The sequence below is a fragment of the Macrobrachium nipponense genome, chromosome 16, assembly GCF_015104395.2.
Source record: "Macrobrachium nipponense isolate FS-2020 chromosome 16, ASM1510439v2, whole genome shotgun sequence".
In the NCBI taxonomy this organism is placed as follows: Eukaryota; Metazoa; Arthropoda; class Malacostraca; order Decapoda; family Palaemonidae; genus Macrobrachium; species Macrobrachium nipponense.
The window spans coordinates 22,102,081-22,121,281 of record NC_087209.1 but is presented as its reverse complement, the minus strand read 5'-3'; the positions used below and the strand labels follow the sequence as shown (position 1 = coordinate 22,121,281).

The following is a 19,201-nucleotide window of genomic DNA, read 5'->3' as shown; positions in this document are numbered from 1 at the left end:
AAAACTTCAATAGCTCTGCAGATTAAAAATGAACTTGGCGAAAGGTTTAAGCATTCTGCATCCATAAACGTCTGTATGAAAAAGTTTGGAATGTAAACAAAAATAAAATAGCTATGTCTGTCCTTGTGAAAAGATAACTTCTGGCATTAAATAAACCAGAATTTAAATCTATGTATTTACAAGTTTTGTTGAAGAACGGTTCCAGAGAACAGAACATGTCTATACTACAGTAGACAGCCAAGGAATAAACATGGATAAACCAATTTAGAAAGTGACCTTCCATAGAACATGGGATACAACTCAGGCTCCCAGTCATATTTCAGTACTATAAGTATGTAATATGTTGCCACCATTTTTGTCTCGAGAACTAAGACAAAAATGGGATTATCGTCACCATCATAAAACAGAGGTTGACCTGGATCTTCGAGTCATATTTCTGCTGCCATAAGATGAACAAAAACAGTTTATGTTCATTCAGTACTTTGCATTTGTGAAAAAATGGCAAGATGACAAAGATAAAACACTAAAAACCTTCTTTTTACTCATTTTCTAAAAGGTAAATTGTTACTCTTTCTCCTTTCATTATATTTATTACTCTTACGGTTTTGTTGAAAATAATAATTATCCAGAAAAAAGGTAGGAAAAGTAAAACACAAGTTTAATCATAAACAATATGAGGAGAGAATACTATGACAGTAATCTTATTTCTTTCTATAAATTATTTTTATAAAAACTAATGTCATCATTGCCCATAACATCAGGCAAGACTTTCCATCATGATGGAATATCCATGCTGGCACTATACTTAAAGCAATGCACTCAAGTATGCTCAGCTGATAAAAGCTGAACATGTAGAGTTGGGCAAATATATGAAATCATCAGCCAGCTTATAATTATTTCATGCCCACCAATCTGGTAGAGTACAATCAAATACCTTAAGATGCTTTAAAGGCTTTTGAATTTCTTTACATGGAACCAAGTAAGTAGCACTTCTTAGTTTGTCAACCAATCATTTTCCAAATCACCACATGGATTGTGAGCCAACAAAATCACATGAATCACTTCAAACAAAATGAGTAGAAAAACTTCTAAACTTTACAAAAAGTTTGACCGAGTTACATTTATTTTTGGAGTCTACTGTGCTCCTACTATAAATATATTTTATAAAATTCTTAAGGGTCTTGAGTGGCATGCTAGATCCAGAGCTTGGAAGAGTACAGCTGTCATCTCTGCTCTATACAGTGGTAGTTTAGCCTTAAAAGACTTCACCTTCAAACACCAAGAGGTCAGCCATGCATCTTCTATATTGTATAGATCTTCAAGTTTCACGTGTCTAAAAATCTTCTGAATAGACCAGTCTTAAGAGGTCATTCAGTACCGAAACAAAACCCGACGTAAAAAAGTTTGAGGTGTTGCAAGAAAACCTCGCAGTTGCACTGATACAATTGTTAGGAGAGGGTGGAAAGATGGAAGAGAATAAGATTGGTGGTACTGTAAATAGAATGCAAGGGATTGCAGCTAGGGGTCAAAGGGATGCTGCAAAGAACCTTCAGTAATGCCTACAGTGCAATGTATAAGGTGAACGGACAACAGTAACCCATAAGGAAACTTCCTCTTCTGACTGTTGCTTTTAACCGAAATCCTTTCAGCAACACGAGTTCTGGTACAATCCACAGAGGAATATATTGTGGTCTTACATAATTTCTTTGGAAGTGGATTACTCAGTCACCAAGCGTGTTATTTGGAAAGGTTTTGAAGATCTTGCAGTTAACCTTTCAGTTACATTGCCCAATATGTAATAATTCAAGTTGGATCTGGATGGGTTTTTAGTCTCGCAGTATAGTGCAACCCAAAGTTTCTCTTTGATACTTCACTACAGCCAACATAAGAGTTGTTCAGGATAATTCTGAGTTTACCCAAAGACCATGTTGTGGACAAATGCATATCACATTAGGACCAACAGCTCCCAGTTAAAATTGGACACCAAAACTACATTCAAAATATAATAAATATATAATATAGAAGTAATTAAAATACTAATACCCCTGGGGTCACTTAATAATAATAATAAAAAAAATCAAACATTGCTTAGCTTATGAATTCTTTTGGGTATGAAAAGAACAAATATATTTAATGTGTGCATGTATTAAAACATAAAAATATATGCCTTTTTGTTTCTTTTAAATTTTTTCATTCATTCATCACAACACAAATACAATACTTAGTTTTTTTTTAGAAGTCTTTTTAGCCAGTCTATAGTACTTGACCACTAACCCCTTTGTCAAATGTCAGGTTAATATTTTCACTTCAATCCATTTGCATCAACCTTTTTGTAGATACATTCAACATTTTGACAACGTATGGTCATACAGTCCAGTGCCCTACCAAGTCATAAGTGAATAGAAAGCCTTAAATGGTAAAGATGAGGCATCTATGAGATTGTTAATAGCTAAAATAAAACAAGTGAGATAACATACATTGCACATGGGATTCCCCTTTCCTGTAGATGCACTACATCCAAGTCATTTCAATATATATCTCCGATAAGAATGAGTTCATACATTTCATCTTCTATGGTATAAGTTTTGTGGAGTTAGTTGTTATTACCAAAAATACGGAGTAGAACAACGTCCTTTAAGATTAAAGACCGAGTGGTTTGACAATGTTTAATAAAAACCCTGCTGGATTACACTGGTGAAGTGCATCAGGGAACCAACTTCTGAGAGAAAAATTGGTTACTTTTCAAGTGCACCACTAATCATATTATTTTTGCCATCACTTGGTAGTTCGTACTCGTTTACTGATACAGGAACTATTTGTGAATATACATGAATTTTTAATGCTATGTTGATTTGCTTTAACTAAATATAACTTTTGTATTTTACTTCAAGGTCATAAAGCAGTCTCCTGATTACTTTCTTGCAAAGATAACTTTCTATAGGACAAGGACAGGCCCATAAAAAATGTAACCTTTCGGTCACCATGACATGGCATATTTTCTGAGCTATTCCTTCATGAAAATCAAGAATTTTTGACATGAGGTAATAAGTTACAAGGCCCATACCAAACCATGAAATAAGAGTAAGTCAACCAGCTCTGCACACGAGCAATTTCACCGTTTGAACCTCCAAGTTCCATCCATTCGATTACAGCATTAGGAAGATCATTAAACAATTTGGTTACATAAATAAAACAACTATGGTAGCGAGTTTCAAAAGTAATAGACTAAAGTTCACAGCACATCAAATACTACACAGAGGGCATATTCTGGGAAGACTAGGAAGACCTGAAGGTAATGATGACCAGAATTATGAAGTACTACTGAAAACCATTCTCAATGCGAGAGAGAAGCCGTGCTTTAACGTGGTATGGCTGTTGGCCCATTCTAAACGAGCTAATTGAATGTCGGTGCCTAAAGTTAACATTACAGACAGGTATATTAACATTTTTCCAACAATTTCAGATACAATTCTGCTGGTGAAGAGCACCTGAGTACAATGTTAAAAACAATTAGACAGGAAAATCTCAACTTTTCAGACCTCAGTATAGATATAGGCCTAACTGCTTAAAAGAAAATTTGCAGTAATTTGAATTTGAAATGAGTTGCAAGTAATCAAAGTAAGCCAATGAAACAATCTGGGTGGGGGAATAAATATCCCCGACCTAAGTAATTTGTGCCACTCACTAATTTCAACTAAATTCTATTTCATTATCATAGGCAGTTTACTTTCAAGTAACTGCTGTCATCTATTCTTCGAGGCTGGCTATCTACATTATTTCATAAACATTGATTTTCCTAATCTTCTACTCATTGTATTCTTTTGTCACCTACTTTCACCAATAATTCAGATTGTCAACATGTGCACTAATGTAACTACATTCTGCAGTGGTTAATTCTGAATGGCACACCACTAACAAAATAATCTGATAACTACTGAATGGGTTACATGCAACTGCATCCTCAAAGAATAAACAATGATTCTACTTACCAACGCCTTGCCATTGTTACTGAGGATTTGATGGACAGAATACTGCCTGAATATGACTATTTAGCAGAATACTTGATGAACATCATCCATTTAATAAATTAGCCAAAATTTACTTAGCCTTAATCACTATGACTTTCTCTGCATGGTTTCAGTAGCTCCTGACTTTCTTATATAGGCCTTTTCTCTTTTAATAACAGTAAGTATTATGTATGAGTTATTCTTACAATGGTACATAAATCTAATATAATGCACACCACAACTGTGTGTGTGTGTGTGTGTATATATATGTGTATATATATATATATATGAGTTTATTTCAAAATTTCACGACCCTACATGTAAAACGAAGTATGTATAAATTTCTCCAAGTATTTAAAGGGTAAATACAATTATCTTTATAGAAGAAATGAAACTGTCAGGTAAGACCGTACTCTGACAAATCATTTATTTACAGCAAACGCTTTTTAAAACGTCCATGACTCAGTGATTTCTGGAAAGCGTGTTGAATTCTCATCCTAGTAGATTCCCTAGAAATTAGCAAAGTTGCCTGAGAATAAGATGAGACACCATTGAAATTTCTCATTTTTTATTGTCAAAAGATATCCTCCTGGGTTTGAAATATAGCCATTACAAAAAGTAGTTTTAGTATTTCATTACATTTCAGTGTATTTATATCCATACATGCAATTTACACCTATAGCATTCCAGGAAGTGACTGCTTCATACTGTTTAGATCTTTCATCTTTCAGGCCGACTGCTGATATATTAATATCTTTGGTCACCAAGTATGCCTCCAATACTTCCTTTTTAATCTGGAAAAATTAAAAGGGGACTTGTAAAAACACTCACAATACATGGGTAAATTGAACACCTTTGCATATATTAATTTTAATATCTATTTCCTTGATTGTTGGCTAGTTATATTCATGTAAATATTTTTTTAATTCCAAAGCTCCACTCTAGCTTGCATTAAGCAATAAAGTACAGCAAGATCTAAAACTGAAATGAGAGAACTTAACCGGCCATGTCAGAGTAACTTGCAAATTTTAAGTGTTTGTATGTGTAGTTGGTATTTTCCATATTTTATTTTAAATACTCAAGACAAACTCACTCCAACTAAAAACAATTTTTGTACCTACCCTTTCTCCCCCATCCTTTCATAATGAATTCCCAATCATTCACTTTTTAACCACAATTATATTCATTTGGTCAAGAAAAGGTTACACTGTACATTATTAAACTTCAACTCCTAAAACACTTCTGGTTCTAAAGATTTGAATAATTTCTTTATTATCATGAATTTTTATAATAAATTGTTACCACCTCCTCAACAATAAATCTCTCAGTTCATTTTTCAAATATATTTTTTCCCACTATTCTCAAGTCACTTTAAATGAAAGCCTGTTGAACCTAAAATCATTGGGACTGCAACATCAGGTAAAATTCCCTTTCTTAACATTCCATGACATATGATTTACCTTAGAAAATTAGTAAATTTTAAAAAGTTTAACTAGTATAGCCTATATATCACACCCAACTACTATGAGATTCAGGGCCTCTGTAACACGGTTTTTTGGACTTTGCTCCTTATCAAAGCATCGGATGTAGCTGAAAGTTGACGAATGTATATTTTACAACCACACACAAATTTTGGCAGCATTATAAATGACCTAAACCTGATAGTTTTAATTTTTATAGAGTAAAAATTATCCAGCCGATGCCATGGCCAATGATTACGAGCCAAGAGTCGAAAAACATTCATTACGTAAGCAAAGTAAACAACATTTGACGAAATGTTGCCCCGCCCATCCACAAGACAGAAAGTCATTCACCTTATTCCATCAGCTCTGAAACCCATAGCAGTCAATAATGGCTAACAGGATTTTGAATTTTCCCAGTGGTTGCAAAACTGCATGTCTTACGACTTGCAACTTTTTAGTCAAGAGAAAGCCCGTGGCCATGACAAAGACTTTATGAATGGCGGAACGATACATATATGTGGGTGGGGTATCTGTGCTAGCGTAGTAATACTACTGTAGTAATAGCAGTAATATACATGAATTAAACGTTTAGGCCAACTGCTGGGATCCTTGAGGATTATTTAGCACTTCTTGCAACTTCTAGAGTTAAATTTTCTAATCCAACAATGCCCATGATAGCCTTCAGTGTTATCCTGAATTATAACGAGGCCAAAGTGGGTGGAGCCTCATGAAGTCATCATTCTGACAATAATTATTGGTGAAGGTTCAAAGCCAAATGCGGTAACGGCTATTTTTTTTTTTTTTTTTTTTTAGTAAATAGGTAGATAGCCAATAAATAAAAATTGCTTGGCATTGGATATAGCAGTTATCAAATCAAGCTTGTCTACTATGTTTTTGAAAATTATCAACTATTCCCTACATTGTCAATCTGATTGTGACCTATAAAGTAGACTGTAATTTCTTAGGAAACTTATTTTGGAGTTAGACTAAATAAAGGCGTACTGCTTTGCTTGTATTTACATTTTTATGTCATTATTGCCAGAGGTCTAGCCTTCGTTACGTATAGCCAATCATCCATCGAGAAAGAGGGAAGAAATGCTGTCATAAGTTACGTAACGAGTGTGTTCAAAACCTTTTCTCTGAGTAAGTTGGCCCGTCTTCAAAAAAAAGTCACTTTTACATTATAAGTACCAAATTTATTCAACCTACGTAATGCAGAATACAGTCAAACTTTGTGTAGATATAATGTGTATTCTGAATAAGCGTTATATTTATGAAATGCATATATAAAAAGTTATTGCGAAAAAACCATGGTACAGAGGCCCTGAATCTCATAGTAGCCTTCCCTCAAAGTGAACAATGCAATAAAACTGCTTGTTTTTCATCAAATACTCCCTCCCCTCAGCCTACTATTGTTTATCAAGATTCCTAATCCATCTTATCCTCCTTTATACAGCTTTGAATATGTATTTCTGTGAACTCCCATCACATCTGTGAGTTGGTGGGAAATTATTATAAGTAAAATCACTAATAGGTACCAAAATTGTTAAAAACACCTCGGTACAATTTTTTTAAATATAACATTTTGTACAATCATTAGCTCATTGCAGTTTTTGGTGCATATTAGATACAAATTATGCGTAGGGTAAATGACCAAGTGGTGATATAGTAGCCACCTCTCTCGGAATGCGCCCACTTCCCGAAAAAGCACTTGAATTATGTCATTATTTCATCATTTAGGAGAAAACACTGAGAGGAGCATACATGTCTCAGTATGCTGCCTGGATGGGCCACAACTCTGACCGATGCTCACAGCAGCGAATTAATAGAACTACTTTTTCGGGAAGGTGTCTGCGTTGTTAAAAGTGGCTGATACATCGCCACTAAGTCATTTACCCTATGTCACATACCTTACACCCCTAATCAATCTGATGAAAACTTCTATCGTAGAAGTTTGAGACATTTCGCATTTCCTGTCCCAGTCATCATGTGCAAGTACATTAGGTTAAACTGGAATGTTAAGAACGTATGGAATTAATAGGAGACCGTTCTGATGACGGGTAATATACCAGTAACATATATTTAGCAATAATTCACACGGCTTGTAACTTCAATCTTCTACATATACTTCATAAACAAGGGATGATGAAGTTAGTAGTAGAAAGACACAGGTCATGAAAAAGGTCATAAGTAGAAACTAGCCACATTTGAGTATTAAGACAAGGCAGAACATAATTGAGAAAAGCAATTTCATATTATAGGAATACAGTATCTTCCTTGTAAATACTAACTCTGAGGTACTTTAACTTGTATAAAGCTAAGCATAAAGGCATAAAACTTGGGCCATTATAATTAACGATACACATGCTGCATCTATGATCACCTATCAAGAAATGCATTCATTCACACATTCCTAACTTATACTGCAACACCTGGTTGCTAATTAATATAAATTCCATTCTATGTACCTCTTCTGTGGAAGAAGATAAGACTGACTATTGGGCAAGTACTATAAAAGCAACTGAATACTGATACTATAGATAACTTTTGGAAGAGAATCAATTAGTTTGGTTACATTACTTTAAAAGAAAATAATGCGGTTCTCATACAATCACCAACCACTAAAAGATCACCTGATACAAACATATTAAAAAATATCTCAAGATAAGTCCCTGCTGTTACACATACTTGAGAATTTACCAAACATACTACATAAAAGACATAAATGTACGAGACAACAGTAGATGCTACTTGTAAGTTTATAACCATGGCAAGTAAAATGATGATGCCATGTGATGTTTGTGAATATGAGGTCTGCTTACTGTCTGGTTGTCCCTGTGGTAGCTTTCAGTCTTTTTCCCTTTATCCTGTGTGCTGTGACTACAATTATCATCCATTACAATTATTAAACTGGGTCAAATCTTTAAACATGCTCCATATCTTTGCTTCTATACCCCTTAAACGTGGGTCTTATAAAACTAAGACAACGAGAGGGTGGAGGCTACAAAATACTGAAGCTTCAGGACTGGAGTGTGGTGCAAAAAATTGTCAGGGACGATGTAGCAAGGGATGCAAAAACATTCCTCAATACCCTAGGGTCAAAAGTGTGCAATTCAAAATAAGGTAGAATTTCTTCAAATTGACTTTCTTTTTTGAATGTAAAATGCAACAATCCAAGCATGGGCTTGATTAGTTTCCATTTATTACCAGCAGACTATTTCCTCCATAAGTGTTATTCAATAGAGAGCAATTTTCAAAGACAGCAAAATGAATTCAGCTAGACCAGAAAGAGCTGCATATATACATAAGGTTTCTGGTTCCAAGTACTGTATAATTTCAAAGTACAAAGTGGCCAAATAGCAAGACTCCAAACTTCATCACACTACCTACCTCTATAGGCTTTCTTATAGGAGAAATCAGCAGGCAAATCAGGTCTTGGTTTCTTGAAGTTTCTTCTAAATGTTGTGCTTCACTCATCCAAATTTGCTGTGTTGGTTTACCTTGCACAGGGGGCTGTACAACCACATTTGTTCTTAAGCTTACGTGGACTGAAGATCTTCAAGGAGTTTCTCTTTATAATTCAAAATTCCATTAAGAGTAAAGGTACTGACAAACATATCCTAGGTGTTTATAGTATGCAGAAGGCATAGAAGCAAATAAAAAAATAAATAAAAAAAACTGCATTACACTACAAAACTGTATCTGAACCCCCTTTACCTGTTGCTACAAAATGTGTGCAGCAAGTCAATATAAAATCCCTGCTGACTAGATAAGAATACCCTCTAGAGGAATGACTGCGGATACTAAAATACTAGATATCTGAATGAAAAAATGACTTTTATTCCGCAGCATAATCAAATTTCCTCAAACTAAATTTTCTTGCTTAAATTATTTTACTATCTGTATCTGCATAGTTTCAACAGTATTTTATGAATACTGAATATGTAGTTTCAAGTTAATATTTTACTATCTGTATTTGCATAGTTTCAACAGTATTTTATGAATATTGAATATGTAGTTTCAAGTTAATAATGTTATAAATTAGTTGCAGAAAATATCTGCAGCCTTGTCTATGGGCTGCCTGTATAAGCATACACACACCAGTTAAGCAAGTAAGGTCACTCAGCATATACATAGGTTCTCTCTGCCCAATGAATGGAATCTAAATTATAAAATACAATCAAAGGATAAATGTAGCTGATACACAAAAAGGCCTTTCTTGACTCTCACCCGAGTAGGGTACTAAATTACATGTTTTATCTCAAGAATCTCATGTGTGGTCGATGTAAATTTCTGACATGGTTTTTTTCTTTTTTTGTAATGTGTATGAATCCGAATGCAAAGAAAACATTGGTATTAAAACTTGAAACTACTTGCCTCTGTCCTTCACAAAAAAAAAACAATGTAGGACACAAAACCTGATGCTATGCTGTTTTGCCTTTACAAATTCTACAAAAAATAACCACAATCCTTATATGTAAGAATGCCATCCAGAGGATGCAGTCAAGAGACTACCTGAAACAAAAATTATTAAAATTCACCAGTTTCCACTGTATTTTAGTCACAATTTTGTCCAGACCAGAGAATCATTACATCCAAATTATAAAGTGGCTTTCCAAAATAAATTTACTGGTTCAACACAACTAAGTTCAAGAGCTTCAAAAATTAACAAAAGAATTTCCCCTATAGCAGAAGAGAAGTTAGGAGTATTGAACCTGCCCTGTGTATTGTGCATTCCAAAGCTAAACAGGATTGTCAATGACAGAGATTGGCAGGTGGAGGGGTCACTTGGGTTTGATCTACTGGTTCTTAAAAGAAAAGCTTCAACTTCCAAAGAAACGTTTCAACATACTGGATAAAAAGCGGATAATGATGTTGAATATGATAGCAAGGCCTTTATGACTACTCCAACACCTGTCAGTGCTTGAGCGCACATGGGCTGGAGAGGGAGCAGATAATGATCATTGAATGACCAGGTAGAGGTTAGGATTTCCTTAATTTCCACTTTCGTTAGTAATCTAATGTCCAACTATATGGGCTGGAGAAGGTACAGTTGTTTGTGGCTGTTTTTGTTACTTTTTGTTCATATTACAGTAAGCCTTCCATACCCTCAAGATTTACCTCCAGCACAGTTTAATCAGATATTCCTGGGACTGCCACTAACAAAAAATTTAAATCATCCACAATCTGCTGTTTAATGCCTTGACATGTGAACTTGGGACATTTGAGTCTTGATGCTTAATATGGCTGGCCTAGAGACTGCACTTGCAAAGTAGCAATTCATGCATCTAATGAAGAAAAAAAAAAATAAAAAAAAAAAAAAATAAAGTGATCAGAATGCACAAGATTCTAAAAAAAAAATTTGTGTGATTTGCAAAAGAATGTTGCGCTTTTAATAAAGTGGTTTTTAACACCTATTTTTAAAATGAAAATACATTCAATTAGTAAAGAAATTGTCCTCCTGCTGTAGCTGGTCTTCAGCTACTGTTTTTCTATGTTGAATAACTGCTGTGGCAAAAATACTTGAACAATCAGCAATCCTTTACATTATGTCCAAATATTAAGTGCTAAATTTTTATCAGTCTCGCATTAGGCAGAAAATCTGTAGCTTTTTTCTCTGTTGAGTCAACAAAACTTTTCAACAGGTAAGTTTATGATCATTTCAACAGGTAAGTTTATGATCAAAGGGTTTGCTAAATCACAAACTTGACTTTAATGCTTACTAAACTGAAAATGCTGAAGGTTCAGGGGAAACTTTTTGACTTTTTCATAATGTTCCTATGTGCTGTATCAATTAGAAAGTCTATGGGAATATTTTTTCCGGTAGTATTGTCAATATGGAAAGAATGCACAGCCTTTATATGATTTGATGGTAATACAGCATCCATTTAATTAAACTACATATTGACTGCCTTTTAATGTTCATTAAAATGAAAAGTGGTATAGTAAAGTACTTCATAACAATGCAGCAGGAATTTTTACTGCAAAGTTCATGTTAATTTCCCCAACTCCTCTGTATCTACAGGGGGTGGGGATAAAAAAACTATTCATTAGTTATGCCTGTTTAAATAAATTTTCTAACCACAAGACTACACCGCAACCACCATTAACATCAAGCTGTCTGTAAACACCTTGACTTGACTGAATAACAGTGTTAAGTAATAAATGCTGTGGACTCTTCACTCGCAATATATCATCCAGTTCAGATGTGCTTGCTTTTTTTTTTTTTCCCCTTTACTACACATTGCATAACATCAAAGCCATATCTCGTCTTACAGACACAGATAATTTTAGACGAATTAGTATTCAAAACTTACAGAAGTTCAGTAAACCATGGCATTTCCTTTGAGCAAAATTTCATCAACTTCACGTGGAACATTCCTACCTAGCTTGTTTATCTCGGGTTAAACAAATGGTTTCGTCAACAGCCAAAGCACATATTTTAAGGATCTAGTCTGTCTCCCACCCACATTTAACATGTCTCTTTTCTTTTCTTTTACACATTAATGTCCATACTGATTCAGTAGTAAAAACAGTTACTGACAAAAAATTTGAAGGGAAAAAATTGGAGATGGTCAAACTATCTCTGACAGAAAAGCATTTCGTGCTCATTAACGGCAAGCTGGAAAGGGAACACTGAAAACAGTAGTATGGTTAAACATGTCCCTACCTAGAAAAGCTGGACAGTCAAAACATGGCTTGCCTATCCCATTTATCAAATTTATAAAAGGTTTTTCCTATATTTCACTGAAATACTTTCATTACAGCTATTGTGATATTTCTTGCTTTAGAAGTATGAAAAACCTATGAATAATAGAATCGTCGCCTACGAGACAAACTGCATTAATTCAAACAATACTGATGTACATGAAATTAATTTTCTGGCAATGATGATCTTGAAGATCCAGTATGTTACTTGGTGACCTGAAAATGCGAAATCTTAATATGCAAAAAATATTTTTTTGCCGCAACCTGTGCTTCCCCCAAAAATTATGTAAGCCATGACACCACTGCATGTATATACATAAACACATGTACATTACTCAATTATACACAACACAAGATGCAAAAACATATATTACAAGTGTGCACTACTAAACGTATATCTAATAAACGCACATTCATTGATAATTACTGGGGATAGGTTGCTGATATAATAAACCAAGTATTTGTTATTTATGATTAGTGTATGTTTATGTATAATAATACATGTGTTTACATAATACACTGCATTTTTTTGAGGTTTGGTGAATATATCACTCAACCTGTGTAAAATGTATATATACTTCATATCTATTGCCAGTATTTATGAACTGAAAATGACTGTATGTAACGAACAAAATGCTTGAGTCAAATGAGATGAAGGATTACCTGGGAAAAAGTTTTTATGACATTCCCTGACAGGAAGAAGCGCTCTGAGATGATGAGTTGGTGCTTGGCCAAGGTGACAGGTGGACCATTCGCACTTTTGCCAACTTTTCTTTCTCCCTCTTTTTCTTTCTCTTCTTTGCCAGTATCTTGACCTATCAATTACTGTACTTCCCTTCTTACCCTTTTCTCTCTTGAATCAACCCTCTCCCCGGACAAATATCTCTTCTTCAAATGTTTTCATCCTTCGTAAATGCTTCGTCAACTTTCCCGATTAGCTTCGTAAATAATAGCGGATCTTCAGAAGCTTGACCTTAATTTTCTAGACTAGCTTGAAACGCTCGGTTTCTTAAGTGATGAATTATTCCAGCCAATCAATCTTCGCCATGATCTTCTCCCTAATGAGCTTCTTATATTAGATTTCCTTATCTTCCAATATATCCTCTCTTCAAGCCTTGGGATGACAAAGAAAAATTGTGTTAAGACCGGTTTTATTTATACAGAAAACCACAAACTCCTTTGTACAATATATCAGAAGTAGATATAATTAAACCTTTCAAGGCGGCAAGTCATAGGCCACAAATATGCGCGCGCACACACACACACACACACACAAACTTCTACTCTACCTTTTGCTCTCTCATGCACAGACCTTTTTGTTGTGGTAAACCCTAATTTTAACATAATACAATACACAAAACAACGAAATACCATGAGACATTAAAACAATGAGCAGTGTTTAACGTAAATAACCTATCTACAACTCAAGCTAATATTGTTCCAGTATCTAATATTCTATGATGTTGACAAAAATTAAAACAAAAAATAAACATTAATAACAACAAACTCGAAAGTTGCATATCCTCTCATTAATTGTTTGTGGTAAAAAAAATGAAAAAATCAAATTACAAATTATGTTTTTACAAGAGGTACTATTTTGATTCAATTAACCTCACTCTGGAAGCTATTAATCAACATACAATGATTATTGCTCTATATACATGATATAATTAAGGAAAGTTTTACACACACACTGTACTCATTTAGAAAACAAGTCTTGATATAAGATCTCCTTACAAGCAGTTACGTACTGACAAAATTTGGGAGCATATTTAACACAAACTAATGACTATAAAGAACTGTACTTTCCAAACTGAATGCCTTATACCTAAAGCTCTAATTCAACAGAAAACATCGTGGTCTATTACTAAGCTGGCCATTCAAAGAACATAAATTGTTAATTGTTAAATATTACTTAACAGAAACATACTTTTTTTTTTCTTTTTTGCAAATTACCTTATACTCATTCATGATTATAAAGGTAACATAACAGGTACTTTTCTTGCATCATTCAGCAAGTACATGACATTTGAACTTTCTTTTTTCATAAAACAAAAGAATGGCAACTGTATCTACAATATAAGATGTTTTCTATTAGAACTGAGCATTAATGACACCAACACCTCAATACCGGCTGTAGCGACCTGAAAAAGGATAAAAGATATACAGAGTCAACATGAAAGTAAATCTCAATTGAAGATATTAACAAAGAACAAATAAGAGAATGGAAAATTCTTTCATCACGGAAGCTTAGAAACTGTAATTAACGGAACACAGCATACTATTCATCCTTTTGATATACTTTTGGGATTGATATATCAACTTTAAATGTAAATCCCAAATTCCCTACAATAAAAATAAAAATTCCAATGATAACCCTACAGCAAAAATATAAATTTAAAACTAATTTCAAAATCAAGGCCCAAAAAAATTCAGTCTAACTTTAATATTTGGTAAATGATTTAATATTCATTTTGAACAAAACCTGTGTACTGTTGATTATTTTAGCCATAAAACTATTAATGGAATACCTATTAACAATAATTATCTTAAGTTCTTTCCTATGTTAGTTCTTTTCAATCTGCACAAACCATTAGACTATATGAGCCTTAATTGCTATCCAGATGCTCGTGACCAGTTAAAACTATTTGCTAGACAAAACGGACAACCATTACCCACAAAATATTGAGAAAGGGCTGTCAGTCACAATTGCTGAATCAAGACATGAAAAGATGTAGTGGTAGTAGTAGCAGTACGATTATGTGACAATAAATTTGGTTAGTGTGTGGAAGTGGAATGAGGATGTACAAAGTGCAACAGATAAGAGCCCTCAAAACTCTGACATGAAGACAGGCAGATAAGTACAAGTTCATCATGGACAATAAACAGGAGTTGGAAGGATCAGAAATTAGCATTTCAAAACAAGCAGAGTCTAGAAGAAATTTGGGAAAGGAACGTAGCTGAAGAAAGATGGAAAAGATATATAAAGATTAAAACATTTTGAAAATGAGAGGCAGTATTTTGCCCATCCTGTGAATGAATAAAATGTTTGTAAATAAAAGGAAGTGGATTAAATAAACAAATGTTTTAAATAACTGACAAAAAAAATAAAAAATAAACTGATGAAGATGAAAAATGGAAGCAAACCAAAACACCAAGTGACTAGATAAAAGCAACAAGAAGTCTGTTTCTATGAGTTTTAGTAACCCTTACAAGCCAGGCTAATACGTACACATACTGACAACACCCTTAGACTGGGCAAACTTGAAGGTTGTTTTTTAACATATTTTCTATATCTTCCACAAGGTGTTGAAAGTGAATATTTCCAAACCGTGCAGGGCCTACTTTCCAAGACAATCATAAAAATATACTAATTTTCCAAGATATACATGTTGATAAAAATGTTATTTTATTTTTTGAAATATCAATTACAGCTCACACAATACCACAACAGATAAGAACTAAAATCAGTAACAAAATTGAGAATATTTTGGTAAAATACTTACAATATGTATTGAGAGGGAGTGCAGTATAAATTTTACTTATAAACTTTTTCTAATAATTTCTTGTACTTAAGTCTACAAAATTACAATGCTAAAACCAACAACCACCCCTGAGTATATTTATAAGCAAATATATACAAGATGTCCTGGGATGGGGAGGCACAGTACATTCCCCCTCAAAAACCTTTAGTCATACTAATCTCTCCCTTTAACATGTACTGAAGTACAAGTGCTGTCGTAAGTCATTTACGGCCCATTCAAGTGATTTAAAAAATGTTCCCGCAAAATTCGTTCAAACTGTATGGCGCGAAATATTGATTCTCACCTGAGGCAAACCGGATCGAACATCTAGAGCTATTATTGCGCCTCACATGATCATGCCCGGCCTGTAAGGGTTAAAACATATAAGAACCTGATAAAGGAAGCGACAAGAACAAAACGGAGATGGCGCGTTACACTAATGGTATATAAAGGTATAACAAATTTAATTCAATGTGGAAATTAGAGAAATGACAACTTGAGAATGCCATAAAATATTTGAAAATGTGCTAATTGAAAGACTAAGAAAAATTTAACAATCAGATTGAATATGGAATTTTAGGCCAAGGGCCAAGCACTGGGACCTAGGAAGTCATTCAGTGCTGAAACAGAAATTGATACAAAGTTCTGAAGGTGTAACGAGAGGAAAACTACGCAGTTGCACTATGAATCAACTGTTACAATAGGGTGGAAAGTAAGATGGAAGAGGATATGAAAGGAAGCACAGTAAGAGGAATGAAGAAAGGGGTTGCAGCTAGGGGCCGAGACATGCTACAAAAGAACCTCAAGTAATGCCTATAGCACACGCATGAGGTGCACTGATGGCAATTTCAGTCTGGCTTCAAGCTGGAAATCTAGAACAAAACCAGTCCATATAATGAGGTAACCACAAGTACCACACACAGATTAAATCAGAAATTGTGGATCTTGAAAAGGCATTTGAAAGATTACAGAAACAATTAAATAGCTACAAAAGTGGCTCAAAAATTATTCTCTTAATGCTGCTTCACAGACAACCCATGTACTACTAGATGTTTACAGCATATTAAGAGGAATGAAAATTAATAAGCAAAATAAAGCCTACGTCAACCTGAAAAGGGAACAGAAAAAGAACAATCAGAAAGGTAGTCATAAGGTTGTTGCCAGTGTGAATTCCAATGTGCACCAATACAATGGTTGGCATCATTACTAAATACCCCAGGTAAATTTGGTAAATGAAGAAGAAGGAAGAAGAAAGAAGAAGAAAGAACATTACAGAAACTGATATGGTTTGACCATAATATGAGAGGGTATGAACAACTGGTGAGATAAGCCGAAGATATGGAAGTATAATGGAGACCTGTCAGAAGGCCCAGGAAATTATGGAGGAAGCAGACAGACAAAAACCCTTAAGAAAGGAAAAGTACATTTAAAACATTTATAGCGATGTTGAGAAATCTTTATGCCAACGATAAAAGGTTAACAAGATCACGAGACAAAAAACCCAAACTATTTTAAGGGCGCCAGCCGGCTAATGCCATTTCTAAAAGGACAGGACTGACATTCATACCACTTAAAGTAACTTGGAACATCTCCAAACCACATTTGATTTTCGCTTCTGATCTTTGGTTTTGTGACACCAGTCCGAATTATCTCTAAACTAACCATTTTTCAAATTCTATCTCCTCCCTTGATAATATTAAGACCTGGGATTACTACCATATATAGACCTGATGTAGACCTCCAATAAAATAATTTTTTTTTCTAAAAGCAATTTTTCTGCTAGATATGACTTTTTTCTTTGTGGTAAAAAAATAAACCCTATAAATCAGGGGATACAAATTTAAGAAAAACAAACAAAAACTGAGGAAAAAAAGCTACATTTGATTGTTCTATAATGTCTAAGTTATATACTAAAATTTCCATACTATAGCTTTACAATTAAGGGAGAAGATAGAATTTGAAGTTCAATAAGTAAAGTTTTGAGATACAGGCGTTCAAAATTTTTCTTTTGTATTCTTACAAAGAAAATGTTAATAAATCATGATTATGAATTTTATATTCCTTTTTGGGTATTAATAAACCAAAACTATGTTATTTTATCATAATTTAATCATAAATGAAGATCCCTTTCCTCAAAGATCGTAGCATGGGGCACTGCGTAAGGCGAGACGGGGAGCTCCTCCTTATGCAACACTCTCTCCTTCACTAACTCCACTATTATCGCCGATATTATAATCTTCTGAACTCTTATTAGTCAATTTTCTTCTTCTGTATGTTAGCGAGATGTTTTGCTTGTCTTTTCCCCATTGGCATTATAAAAACCTTGCAGAAACAAAGAAAAACAAGACGTAAAAGCAAGCGAATGTCAGAGGTGAAACTCGAACGTGTACTCTCTTCATGTTTCTGCTTGCACTGAAGGGTGTAAAGCTCAGTCTACCCACTTTGTGACTCATGGAATCTCTACAGATGCCATTGATAACAATTTGTTTGATAATTATCAAAATTTACGATAACAGACAAAATACTGCATTTTCTTGTATGGATCAATGTTTTTGGCTTATTGAGTTACTTTTACTAATTACCCTGTAACTATGAAAGTAAGAATTTTCACAAAATATTTCGTATACGCATTCTCCATTGACATATGAAGCTCCATGAATTTCTTCATGATTTTGCATTTTTCGCCCTATATTAGGGGGGGGCGCAACCTCAAGGGATAGCCAAAATGCTTTGTGCATGTGAACTCCCTAGCCTAATACAAACTATCATTACTATAAAAGGGGATATGCTTAAGGAATTGAAATGGTCTGAATAAGTTAACTGCATTTCACAGTCTCAAGTAACATTATGCAACTTGACAGATAATACAGATTTTCTTTCACTAATTAAAGGGACTAAATCAGATTTGGCTATTTTCAAATACACTCGGCTCTAAGGTGATTATTAAATGTTAAGACAATTACTTCAAATGGATTTTCTGTGTAAAGTGAAGAATGAAATAATCTCTGAATTAATGAGGTCTTAATAATCAGTTTTACCAAATTCATTAATCAAGCATGTGACTTATGAAAAATATCAGGCTTCTAAATCCAGACCATTCTTTACAGGAACACTGAGCCATACATGATAATTTTATGTCCTGCACACTAAAAATTAAGTTTCTACTACAAAAGAATTTTCTGGCAAATTCTAGACTTTGGTACTTGGTAGTTTGGTACATGTACCAGGTAACTTTTCCCCAACCAGTTGATATTGTGACTGAATAACCAAACCTTATATTATCACACCAAAAATTTTGAATCCATCAGATACTAAACACTTTACTGCAGAATTCAGATACAATTGGCTACTAAACAATATGGCATGAAAGTTTCACATAACGTCCAACATAACATGAATCATAAGAATACAAAAAGCTGGGCATGATGGAGAATATATTAATATCACAATCACTGTATTAAATCACAATGTTAGGTTATTTTCTTAATGTTTGGCATAC

The 19,201-nt window shown here is 34.0% G+C and overlaps 1 protein-coding gene across 9 annotated transcripts in view; it reads right to left on the bottom strand.

Moving 5' to 3' along the window:
• Nucleotides 1–4,558: 4,558 nt before the first annotated feature.
• The window catches only part of LOC135195606 (transformer-2 protein homolog alpha-like), a 36,329-nt gene continuing 21,686 nt past the window's right edge, over nucleotides 4,559–19,201 (bottom strand). For 3 of the 9 annotated variants that reach the window (XM_064221932.1, XM_064221934.1, XM_064221931.1), the window contains exon 8: nucleotides 17,792–18,024. In XM_064221932.1, the coding sequence (XP_064078002.1) occupies nucleotides 17,978–18,024 (47 nt within the window). In that variant the 3' untranslated portion in view covers nucleotides 17,792–17,977. Of the gene's footprint in view, nucleotides 4,802–7,380; nucleotides 7,481–8,860; nucleotides 13,293–13,312; nucleotides 14,323–16,006; nucleotides 16,068–17,791; nucleotides 18,025–19,201 lie in introns of those variants that run through there. The other 6 variants (XR_010310191.1, XR_010310192.1, XR_010310193.1 and 3 more) reach the window with 6 other exon arrangements.